Source organism: Colius striatus, chromosome 1 (assembly GCF_028858725.1).
Source record: "Colius striatus isolate bColStr4 chromosome 1, bColStr4.1.hap1, whole genome shotgun sequence".
Classification (NCBI taxonomy): domain Eukaryota; kingdom Metazoa; phylum Chordata; class Aves; order Coliiformes; family Coliidae; genus Colius; species Colius striatus.
This window is the reverse complement of record NC_084759.1, coordinates 194,702,078-194,715,324: the sequence shown is the minus strand read 5'-3', so window position 1 is coordinate 194,715,324 and position 13,247 is coordinate 194,702,078. Positions and strand designations below refer to the sequence as shown.

The following is a 13,247-nucleotide window of genomic DNA, read 5'->3' as shown; positions in this document are numbered from 1 at the left end:
GCCATAGCTGTTAAAGATGCTCAGCCATACACATCCATTCTGGGTGCTTTGCACCACACCACATTGGTCTCACTCATTCTGTTGCAAACAGTAATAAAACAGTATAATGTGTATCTTTGCAGTTGCTAATGCATAAGCAATAACTTCTGCAGTGCTCTGTCCTCTTTTGGGTGGAATGTCTCTCCTTTGCACTTCTTAATAGGTAAATGATGAGCAACTTAACTGTGCCAGTGTGTCGGGAGAATTATATTCTATGTGAGCCAGTGCCAAATGTGTCTTCCCCCAAGTGCAGCGGGAAGCCTGAAGGAAGATTGGCATTCTTTACTTGTAACAATGCCACAAGGACCCATTTCCTACCACAGCCTCTCTGTGGTTTTGAATTTTATGTTGTTTGGAAAGAAGGATTCTGGTTTTCTGCAGTGTTCCTAAGTGAAACCCAGATCGTTTGGCACAATACATTGATACAAAGCATCAGTTTAGTTGGTTAGTCAGAATTTATCAACATTGTTTTTACTGCTCACAGTCCCCAAAGATTTTTAAAAGACAGGAAACTCTTGTTGAGCTTATAGACAGCAGGAGCTAACACAAGCACACCAATGTTTTAGCTTTTGTGACAATAATGTGTCATCTCGTAGCAGTGGTGAAACCAAAAAAGTCATTCATTCCCTCAAAATGAAAAAGTCTTTTTCAAAGCAAAAAGTATTTAAATTTTTTTAAACTAAGCTAAGCACATGGAGGACAGGAAGGTGATTCAAAACAGCCTGCCTGACCAACTTGGTGGCCTTCCATGATGGAGTGACTGCATCAGCAGACAAGGGAAGAGTTACAGATGACACCCATCTGGACTTCTGTAAGGCCTTTGACATGATCCTCCACAACATCCTTCTCTCTAAATTGGTGAGATATGGATTTGATGGATGGACTGTTTGGTGCATGAGGCATTGGCTGGATGGAAATCCATGACAAGTGGTGTCCCTCAGGCATCTGTACTGGGACCAGTACCATTTACTACCTTCATCAATGACACGGACAGTGGGATTGAGTGCACCCCCAGCAAATCTGTAGACAACACCAAGCTGTGCAGCTGACACATCTGAGGGACAGGATTCCATTCAGAGGGCCTTGGAAAAGCTCAAGATGCGAACATCATGAGGTTCCACAAGGCTAAGTACAAGGTCCTGCACTTGTACTGGGGCAACTCCCAGTACCAATATATGCTAGATGATGAAGGGGTTGAGAGCAACTCTACAGAGAAGGACTTGGAGCTACTGATGGATGAAAAGCTGGACATGAATTGATGCTGTGCACTCGCAGCCCAGAAAGACGGCCACATACTGGGCTACATCAAAAGCTATATGGCCAGCAGGTCAAGGGAGGGGATTCTACCCCTCTTTTCTGCTCTGCTCAGACCCTACCTGAGGTACTGCCTCCAACTCTGGGGTCCTCATCACAGGAAAGACATGGGCCTGTTGGAGCAAGTCCAGAGGAGGGACACAAAAATGATCAGAGAGATAGAACATCTCTGCTATGATGACAGGCTGAGAGAATTGAGGTTATTCAGATTAAACAAGAGAAGGCTCCAATGAGACACTATTGCAGCCTTTCAATATTTAAAAGGGGCTTATAAGAAAGATGGAGACAGACTTCTTACCAGAGCCTGTTGTGACAGGTTGAAAAGTAATGATTTTAAACTAAAAGTTTCAGACTATATATAAATGCATTTTTTCATCGTAAGGATGGTGAAACACTGCAACAGGTTGCCCAGAGAGGGATATGGTAGATGCTCCATTCCTGGAAATGTTAAAGTTCAGGTTGGATGGGGCTCTGAGCAACCTAGTCTAGTGAAAAACATCCCTCCACATTGCAAAGGGGTTGGACTAGATGACCTTTAAAGGTCCCTTCCAACCAAAACTACTCTATGGTTCTATGATTCCGTGATCAGTATTTCTAGGCTTTAAAAGAAAGCATGAAACATGGAAGCAATTTGCCTTCTTCAATTGGATTTTAAATAATAGAGCTGTCAACTGGAATTATAGAAGTGACTAAGATTTCACATCCCACAGACTATCAAAAGGAGCCCATTAGGTTCAGATGTCTTAAAATCTGATTATAACCCAAGAGAGTAAAAGTGACAAAGCATAAATTTTCAGAGGTAGTATGTGACCAAAAATGATTGTTGTCTACCTTTGCCCTTTATTAAATGCCACGCTGTGACAGGTCTTTAATCTCCAGCTTCCCATTATACAGAGCTGAACAGCCCAGCCTCGGCCCCCAGCTCAGAGAAGCAGAGCCCCATGGCCCAGCAGCACAGTCCCATGGCTCAGCAGAGTCCTTTGGCCCAGCAGAGCCCTGTCGCCCAGCAGAGCCCCGTCGCCCAGCCACCACCTCCACAGCCCCTCCAGCTCCAGGGACATGAAAACAGGTAAGAATGACTTCTCCAGCCTCTGCCTCCTGTGAGGACCACAGGATGCCATTGTACTGGGTCTTCATTGTACTGGGTCAACAGCTTACAGCTGTTTCTAGCAGCTGTAAGCCATCACTAGTGAGACTCTGACAAGCCACAGCCCCGTGATTGCTCTTGCAGAGCAGCAGCTGTGTGTGCCAGGATGATCTGTAAGTCTTATTCAGGTATGAAACACATATTATGAACAAGGTTTTAGCCAAACTTCCTCTAATGTCCATCAGAATCATATGTTTGCCAAGTGACTACTCAATGAAGTATTCCTTGCTGACAATTTCACTGTTGACGTACTATCTCGTATCACTACAAAATATAGGTATATCAGAATCTGATTGTGAGATGGCTTTTCTTTCATTATCTTACACCTCTTTTTCTTTTTTTTTTTTATGTCTATTAGAGTTCTGGAGTCCAGAAGATATTTTTATTACAGGTTTTATCTATGGTGTATCATTTTCCAGCCAATTTCTTTTGTGTAATTTATGCATATGCATTGATAAATTTATCTCTGGTAGAAATTAAACGGTAGGGGGATAGAAATTTTGTGACCAGCTGTATTGAAAGCTGTATGTATAAAAAGCACACTCAGGCTGTGAGATGATACAACTTTCTGTGATCTCTAATCAACACTGTTTAGTGCTTGGATTAATTTTTGGCATGTTTAAACGAGGCTGATTACACTGACTGTCTTTATGCTAATCTTCAGTAACCAACATACCTCATCAAGACTCTCTTCCCTAAATAGTAGGTGCTGGTTACAGGATTGTAACTTTTTGCTTTTGGAGACACTTGAGTTGTGATTTAGACACTATGCCCTCTAATTCTCCTTCCTTAACAGATGTTTTGCTTGCTTGAAATTATTTTCTCTGTCATGCTTGGCAAATTTCTTTGCCTTATATTTCACAGAGTACTTTCTCCAAAAGTGATCAGCTCCTAGAAGACTTGTTTCTCACAAAATCCAATGCAAAGCTTTCACAAAAGTCTCTCTACGCAGTTGTAAGTCAGTATTAAATGTCTGTTGGATTGGGAATTTTCAGAGGGGACCAATAAACAATGTTAATTGCATTCCAAAAAGAAATTCTGTAATAGTGGTATTGAAAAGCATAAGCTATAATTGGTCGTGTCACCCTTTGTATATTCAGCAAAAATTACAGTGTCTCAAGCTTCCGGGATACAGCTGTGGTCATACATTGGGAACTCACCTAAGTATGACTCTTATGCCAGACAAAGTCCATGCTTGTTAGTTCATATAGTATCATTTTTCACTAGATTTTATTTTCAGATTATGTTGTTTATATAACCACATACATTATGAAAATCAAAGTACTCTAAGTTATTTAAAACTCTTCAGCATACTAACTAAGATTTTTACTTCCACTATTAGTAAGGATTAGTACTACAGCTAGCCTGCTTATTTGCCATCTTATTTTTACAGGATCATAATACTGAGTCAAGAAAGTAAGAGGATTTCAGGTATACATGCAGGTCTTATTATCAATGCCACGTACAGATTTTAAAAGAATGTGAGGCAACAGGTTATTTTCATCTTCTCAGCAAAGTCAAAGCAAAATAATTCTGATATTTTTGTGTTTGGTTAGACATTCAACTAATTAAAGCTTGCATGTAGGAAGATTTGCCATAATGTTACTGTAACTGTGCTAAAGAAATTAAGGTTTGAAACATATTTGAAATATTTTGAAATGTTGATTTAGATTACCTTTTCTTACAGAAATTAACGCTATCAAAAACATTCTGAATTTTTTTTAATTTAATTTTTCTTAAGCCAAAAGTACATTTCAAAATCTCTTTCACAGTCTATATGTGTACATGTACATACATGATCGCTTCATCAACCAAGAACTTTCAGACCATTATTAAAGCTGAGTTTGAAGTGTGTATTTCCTGTATAGAAAAAAGAACATTTCCTTCAGCATCTAGGGTGTGGAAATATTCACTGTGTGAAAATTTTTGTTAGATCTGACTCAAATCACTGTTACAGAACTACCTTGCTAAAAAGGTTCCTTGGTGTGATCATTCAGCACATTACCTGAATGAGGTATGGATGTTTGCAGTAAGAAATCTTCCTTGCTTGACCCCGAAGTGTGAAATGCCACTATGCCCTGATTTCCATGTGGTAAGGGAAACACTCATTCCCGTCTAAGTAAATTAATGAACTCATCACTGTACTACAGAAAGTCACATTTTTTGGAAATATCAGAAGATCTTCCTGTAACCAGCTACCAATTAAAGCAATTTTTTACTTGTTATTAGTTCCTTATTAACCACATTTGTTTTCCTTTCACCCTGTGTTACTGATATGACATGTTATTGACTTGTAGCCAGATACAGAGTGTGTAATAACAATAATAATAATACACGATATTAATGGATGTTATATCAAATAATATATTTTCTTTAAAAGGTAACAGCGAGTGCAATGTGTGTTTTTAACCTTAAGAAGCTCATCATAATAGTAATAATTCATGTCAATGAAACAGAGGGACTATGAATGCAGTGATGCTTCATTTAGTCTGTAGCAATGTTAATTCTAGGAAAAAAGCACGTTATAAACTCAGTGCATTATTTTATAGTGAGTATAATGAGTGTTTTCACATGCGGTTTCGTCTTCCAAGTAGGCAAGGTAAATGGGAATGAAGATGCTTTTTCTGTTCCTGTGCCTTTGGTCCTAATCCTGATCTCACTGATAGGAGCTGTAAAATTGCGCAGTATGACCTGATGGAAAGTTTCTTATTTCCAGATGTCAAAAGCATTCTCTGGTTTTGGATGTCTTGGCTATTTGCCCTGAAAAGTTTTGCTTCTCTGTGAAAATTTCTTTTATTCAGTTTTGCAATCAGGCAGTTTCTTTTCACTCCTCAGTACTGCATGTAATTCACATTCTTCACGTTTCGCCACTTTCTGAAACTAACTCATTTTACCTTTCTCAGTTATAGATCAGAAGTAAAAGCCAGACAGGATGTGAAACCTGATATCCGGCAACCTCCATTTGCAGACTACAGGCAGTCCTCAACGGACTACCGACAGCCTCCGCTGGACTACAGGCATCCTCCAGTGATGGATTACCAGCAGCCACCACCTCTCGACTACAGGCAGCCACCCTTGATGGATTACAGGCAGCATTCACCTGACACCAGGCAATACCCTCTGTCAGAGTACAGGCAGCCCCAGGTACAAACTGAAATATTTAAAGCACTTCCAAACATAAAGCATCTGTAAGGAGAGATCATGTGTATTGGTAAAATAGATAACATTATAGAAGAAACGGGCACTTTTATAGTTTTATCTCCGAGTTACTATTTATCCATCCAAAAAACACTTCAAAAAATAATATTAATGAAGAGCTGTGTGATCTGTCAAATAACACTACATTTAGAATTGTGTGACTATGGTGTTAAATGAATGCTATTTTTAAGGCACTGGAGAGTTAAAATAAAAGTTCTGAAAGAAGCCGACTTTGCACCAGCAGAGGAATTTTTTTTGTTCCTAGGAACATAATACAGTCATCAAACAGTGTATGTACTGCAGACTGCATTTCTACTGCTTTCATTATTGAAAATGAAAATGTTATGAGACCTGAGTAAATAAATAAATGTAAATCCCGACTGATACAATTGCATTTGTGTTGGTAACAGTCTGGATGAGGAGGAGCTAGCCTGTGCAAGGACTTTATTTAACATAAGGCACAATCTTACAAAGTCAAAGACATAAACCTTAGATGAAGAGTTACGTTACCTTGGACAAGACTCTGCTGATGACAAATATTTGCTGATCTCTGTGAAGGTTTGAGGATTTAGTCCAAAGTTCCAACTTTCAGAAAAATCCTCATTTCTCCTTACATGAAGCCACAAAAATAGAAAGAGAGATCAGAAAAATATTAAATAAGAGAATGTAAATTTCTGGACAGTATATGCTGAAACCATATTTAGATGGTTTCTATGTCCATATTTTCAAAGCCAGACACATAAACCAAGTCAACAAAAATATCTAAGTTCTTAAATGGGATCCAGAGAACCCTTTGAAAGTGTTACGCGTTTCAGTTCTAAATCCAAGTCCTCATGCACATACCCTATAAGATGCTTCTTAGCATCTAGAGAGATGATCTAGATACCTCTTTTTCACCATCTCCAGTTAAATTCTCTAACCACTGGTCTACAGAATGCAAGCGTGTGCTTGTTTTTTGCCCACTTCCATGGCTTTTGCACTCTTTGCTGCCAATGGATCAAAAGCAACAGAGCAGGTTCCCACTCAGACCTCTCTACGTGGCTGGTAGTTGGAGTTCACCAAGGAAAAAATGGAAAAATGAATCTCAGTCTCTGCAGGACACAGAAAGGGTGAAGCTCAAATCTACGTCTCATCTTCTCCCCAAGGCACACTGAAACTATGACTGAAGCTATGAGAGTCGCTGTACTTTGTGATTCCATGCAGTCCAGCCTGATGACCATGTTAAGTTCTGGTGTGAACTGAGGAGTCACAAAAGTGCTGTGAATGTGGAAAACACCCAGAGATTTTTTGGCACGAGGAAGGTGGAACTGCTGGAAGATGCCTTTTCAGGGTAGTTTAGACTTAGACATTAACATTTTGCTAAAGTTTCTTTTCAGAAATGGCCAAAGTCTGTTAGTGCAGAAGTGTACTTTGAAAGTCCCCTTGTTTGTGTCAATCGGATCCATGCACTTTTGAACAGATGTATTTTTAAGTTTTCTTGAGTACCATGTGACATGTGGTTAATTGTATTTCATGTTATATTTGTCTATACAGGACTTTGATTATTTCACTGTTGATTTAGAGAAAGGAGCCAAAGGTTTTGGGTTTAGTATTCGAGGAGGAAGGGAGTACAAAATGGATTTGTATGTGCTGAGGTTAGCAGAAGATGGACCAGCAATAAGAAATGGAAGGATGAGGGTAAGTAAAATGCATTGCAACCATTTAATTTTTTTAACATTTACAGATATGTTTGGTATCTTTGGGGTCAAAGAGAAAGCAGTTCTTTCGTGTCTGCTCAGGTTTTAAAGAACCAATGACAAATATCACTTTATATAAACTTGTTCTGTAGGAGTTCGATAAATTAGCTGAAACATGTAGAGCAGGTCTGTGTAGTTTCCTTGTGGAATGAATGTATTCACTTCTTGTTGATTTTTATAACCTTTGCTGTGTTGTACGTTTTTCTCATTCTTTCACTTCTATCAAGCAACTTAAAAATCTCTGACAGAAAGTCTTATGTTTCTTTGATAATAATAACAGCATAATTAACAGTTATGTCTCTAACAAAAGCAAAGTGATAGCTATATGACATTTATTGGATAACTGTGAAACCTAAAACCTGGACTGTGTTATTTTACTAGTTTAATCAGGTTGCTTTCTTAGTGTTTGCTAAATTTGTTTATTGATGTTATTCAATCTTGTTTTTAGGGATCAGTTTTCACTATTTGTCTTCATAAATCTTCATGCATTTGTGTCCTGTATTGGTAGAAATCATTATAATGTTACATCCAAATACTAAATATAAAAGCATTTACTTAAGAAACTCCATGATAAAAAAAAATACGTGTTCTGTGTAGGAAAAATAAATAAAAATTGATGGGTTTAATCTGGGCAGTTGGGCTGAAGAGGAGGCGTAAACTCAAGAGTTGCTTCCACCATGCAGAATACTAAGTGCACAAAAAGAGGAGAGAATATATATGAAAGAGAGTACCAAGAGTCAACATTAAAAAAATGTTTATGTATCTAGCACTGCCTTGTTGAACCAATATTCAATTATAAAGATGGGCAGTGGAAATTGTGTTCTGTTACTGCAGATTTTGCAAATGTCACGGCTGTTACACAGATTGTGTTTCACAACCCTAACAATCTCATGAAGTTCGACTTCATACTGAAAGAGCATTGTCATCAGTCTAAATATACAGAGACTTTCTGTATATAACTCAAGAGCTTTAGTATGCTTCAAATCACTCAACCTGACTACTTTGTGGAACCACAGAATCCGGTTAGTCCTCAGTTGTACCATGGAGCGCGAACCCCTGGCACTGGGAGCTCGCATAAGGGAGCAGTGACATAAGTAATTCCTGTGATGAGCAAGCCAGGGACTTGTGTCAAATATAGGTGAACTCTTGCTGCAGCTAGAAATTTAAGAATATTTTCTCTGGCACGTGTTTTCATTCCTTCCTTTACTGTGATTAAAGGTGGGAGATATGCACTTTTTAGTAAGCTCTGGAATCACATATGTAGAAACATATGTCTGAGACTACAGAACAACAGAAGAACAATGCCTTTGGAGAGGTTTCATTTCCAATAATTACCTGTATTAGGCATAAAATTAACCTATCAAGATCTATGCAACATTTGAACAAACTATTACCACAGAATAAAGTTAGGCTAGCCAGCCACTCTGTGTATTTTCCTAAACATAAAAAGTGTATCATACAAGTACATAACTTTAATTTTTTTAGGAAGAATTCTGTATCTTACAATGGAAAATGTTAATATATTCTAATACAATTTATTTCAAAGCTTTTTTTGTTGATGTGGCCATAGTACACAGCCAAGGGTTGTTCTGAGCAGATAGTTGCAATGCGATTTTTTTCTCCTCTTTAAAAGCATCATTCTTTAGAAACAGTTTTACCCTCCAGCCTTGTCACTGAGGCTTGTATTACATTCCCCTGCTTAACAGCCATTTTAACTTGACAGTCACAAATGCGTTTGCAACTTGCAGGGCTTTTATCTCCAGTGACCTATAACTAATGGACAGCAGAAGCTCAAGAAACATCTTCCTTAAAACAGAAAGACAGAACAAAAAAAAAATATTACTGAAAGGAATAAAGTATATAGAAAGGAGAGGAAAGGAAGCAGAATTCCGTACCTACATCTCCTTTCCTAGATATAAATCTACTCTTTAGAATGCAGATTCATTCCCATTTCTTGGCTGGGACCACTGGCCTGCTTGTTGCAGTTACGCATCTCTCTATTTCACAGATGCATCTCTGTAGCAAAATATGCAAAAATCTGTTCAGTGCTTCTCACTTCACATGCCATTGTCTTTAAAGATCAGATTCTCTGATCCCAGGCTTTCAGCACTGGGGATAGTAAACCATGCTTATGTGGTAGGATCTTATCAGGAGCATTTTCCAGCTAATAGTACTTCTCACAATCTACTTATTTCAATTATTTTTGCTTCCTCTTTCCTCTTCCTTGAAGAGTCTTCTTTGATTTAACTGAAGCCTTAAATAAAACCACAAAGCAGATAACACAAATTGCAGATCATGCTTATAGAAAGAAATAGTGCACGTAACTCCACCATTATTCCCACTCACTAAACCAAGAAAAGAAAAATTAAGCTAGCTAAGCTGTTGAAAAAAATAGATCATATAATGAAACATATTTATAAAGCATTTAGATGTAATAAATAAACATATTCCACAAACAACATTTTGTTAACATTCTACTTAGAGCCAGAAAAAGCCCTGATCAAGGCACGTTGATACTGATATAAATCTCCCTACTTTACAGAAATGAATGAAAGACAATAACATACCTTAAAGTAATAGAGCTACATCTGTACTAGTGGTTTTATAAATGTGTATAATCGAAGCAATGCAATTGCTATAGCTCCAGATAGACAAATCAAAATCTGCATGTTGTACTTTGTTAGTGGACCTTTCAAAAACCTATTCTCTGCTTGGACATGTTAAAATCTAGAAGCACAAATTTAAAAGATTCTGAGGTCTAAAAGCATGTAAAAGTGTTACATATAACAGAGTATAAATTTAAGGAAGTAAAAGCTAAGATTATAGGAAATCAAAAGTAAATAAAGAACTGGTATGGAACTATCTCTCGTAAAAAAAACCCATTACTAAGAAAGGTAAATATGAAAGGAAATTAATATACCAATAACAGGAGCAAAGAGAAATTGAACAAAAATACATTGATTGAACAACATGAAGAAAGTGAGAACAAAACTGAGGCATCCTTACGACACTTTCAGTTTGATCTTCAGGCTTTTATGAAGCTCCAGTGAAGGTTGGGAGCGCCTTGGACTGCAGACTCCTGCAGCAAGCACTGGTAGTAATAAACTCCACTGTTACACAATGTTTACAGACCCCAAATAGATAGCTGCCTACATACTGCCTATTCCTTTGAGAAGTCTGAAGAATTAATCTTGATCCTAATAAATTTATTCTGATAGCAACAGCCAGCTATTACATTACACCCTATTGTTTAAAACACTAGCCTGTAGGCTTTTCAAAAAGACTTAGAATTATGTCTTTTATGGCTCAAGAGAGGGCATTAATATCAAGTTACGAGTTTCATAGGCACTCTGTCCCTCTTATGGCAAAGATGAATGCATGAGTTATATTGTCAGAATGAAAAAATACAAAAGTTGCCTGACCTTGTATTTAGAACACTGACAGAGAGGGAAATGTCAATCTTGAATGGTTCTGAATGCTCATACATGGGTTTTGACAGCAGTTTCAAATGTAGTGCTTATTCCTTCCATGATTCAAAACTTTAGTTCTGTCCTTCCTAATTAGAGACAGACTCACTCTTGTCTGCCTGCCTTTTTTGACCCTTGGCTGTTGAATTCTGAATTCTCCTTTTTTTCTAGGACTATTTCTTGGTGTAGGAGGATGAAGTTTCCTGATTAATGAGTTTGGTGCAAACTGTTATCACGGGAAAGGATGAAATACACAAATTGTGCTGGTTTGCAGAATGCCATGAACCTGTTGGTTCATAGGTTGGTTGCTGTTGTGAGTTTGACTGTGCTGCTCACCTGGCAAGCTGGAACAGACCAAGCAAGGCCACACAGGTTTCTATGCAACGACACAGAAGCTCATAATTGACGCTGTAGGAGCTTCCTGTCCTTTGTGCCTATTTTTATCTCCAATTGTATACAACTGAAACAAAGAGAGAACCATAGACCACAGGAAAGGCAAACAAACAGCAAAAAGGATTGAAGAGTCAAAGGAGTACTGCAAAGCATGAAATACAGAAAACTCTGCAGTGCCTGTATTTTAAATGTCTGTTCTACAACCACATAAGAAAAGTCTACAAAAGAATGATGTAGCATTAGGAGGAAGCTAGAGATAGAGCTAAATGGTGTGTGTGGACTGAGAAAAATGAGTTGACAAGACAATGAAACTAGAAATGTCAGAGATGAGAAGTTTGACTTTCATGGAAGATGTGAAAAAAAGGATGTAACTCAAAGTGACAAAATGACACAGATACACTTTGTGTATAAAAAGGCACATCTCACCCTCATTCTTCATGAATTTCACATTCGCTAAACCCATTTGTGTAAGATACTCTGTGTCTTTGCAGCCCTCAGCCACAGGCTCTTTGTTTGACACTGGTTTCAATAAACATGCTGGCTACAGGAGATACCATTCAAGGCAATAAGAGATCTGTTGATCATATCTCACATGTGTAGCAAACACTATGACCATAGTTAACAATTCTCCTGAGAGCAGTCAGTAGTTCCTCATCTCTAAGACAGGAAAGGATAGAGATCTGCAGTTAGAACTCTGCCAATCATTGTCCTCGACATGAGACAAGAATAAAATATGGGTTATCATGAGCCTTATCTAAATAGACCTACACAATTGTTGCCAGTAGTGTGTGACTCTTCAAAGGCCATGGGAACTGTGCTCCACGTTGGCAGTGTTACATCCCTCATCTCTGGTGACTGATTCAGCTCAATACTGCTGTCACTGGTAGCCTGTGCACCATGTTCCTGCTCTTCTCTGAGACTAGGCCTTGCAGCTTGATTTTTTCAGTATTGGCACCCGTTTTCTCCTTGATGTTGGAATTACTTGAGAAATGGAATCCCAATGTGCTCAGATCTCTGCTAGTTTGGGATTAAGAGTTGGAAGCACAAATAATTCTCCAAACCTTTCTTTTTTTAATACAGTCTTGTCTTGTAGAGTACAGATATGATCCTATTCAGCCTTTTTTTTATTGCCATGGTGTGGCCAGTCTTATATTTCAGGTCTTCCCTCATCCTGAAGAAGAAAGGAGGATGGAGATAAGTTTTTTAGAACTCAGAGGCCTCGATGAATCTGTCATTTTAAGTTTTGGATAGTCATGTTATCTTGCATGGTCTTTTCCTTATATCTAATAAAACTTTTCCTCATTACTTCTAATTTGAAAGATATCTTGCTCTGTGTGAAAATTCCCTTAGTTTACTGGATATATTTCATGTCACATATTTCAAGTTCTGTAAATCTTTGCTGTGGTAGGCTTTTCAGTTTTCACCATTGTAGTTTGTTCTCTGCTCAGCTGTCAGAATTAAGAGGGATCTGTATTTACATCCAGTGTAGTGATGAGGTTTCTCCCCTAGAGAGATCTTCTGTGAGAAATCTCTGTATATCTTATCCATGAATCACAGTAAAATCCTGACAAAGTTAATTGTGGTATATAACCTGGCATACAGTTTTATACAAAGTTACACAGCTATGGCTGTGCCTCTCCAACAGTAGTTGAGAATAATTTACAGATGAATGCGAATGTTACTAGTATGTATGCCTGGGCTTCCTGCAGAAGGGGAGTCTAAGAGCCCAAATAAAAGTGTCAGTACATGTAAAAGCGACATCACCAAGAACAATGTAAACAAGCCTGTGAAAGTTTTAAAAGTGATTTTAAGGGAAGAATTCATTGAACTTTAAGGCATAGCGCAGTGTCTATATAGGCTAGCAGAAAAGGAGTAGAAAAGCAATATGCTTGTGAGACTGATGAACTCTGTATGACATCAACTCACTAGTCTTTCACCTTTCTGGTTCTCAGA

The 13,247-nt window shown here is 38.1% G+C and overlaps 1 protein-coding gene across 4 annotated transcripts in view; it reads left to right on the top strand.

Moving 5' to 3' along the window:
* MAGI2 (membrane associated guanylate kinase, WW and PDZ domain containing 2) overlaps positions 1–13,247 on the top strand; it is a 734,934-nt gene that overhangs the window by 684,228 nt on the left and 37,459 nt on the right. For 3 of the 4 annotated variants that reach the window (XM_062019654.1, XM_062019629.1, XM_062019646.1), the window contains 3 exons: positions 2,233–2,422; positions 5,404–5,644; positions 7,232–7,375. In XM_062019654.1, the coding sequence (XP_061875638.1) occupies positions 2,233–2,422; positions 5,404–5,644; positions 7,232–7,375 (575 nt within the window). The remainder of the gene's footprint in view (positions 1–2,232; positions 2,423–5,403; positions 5,645–7,231; positions 7,376–13,247) is intronic. The other variant, XM_062019637.1, reaches the window with a different exon arrangement.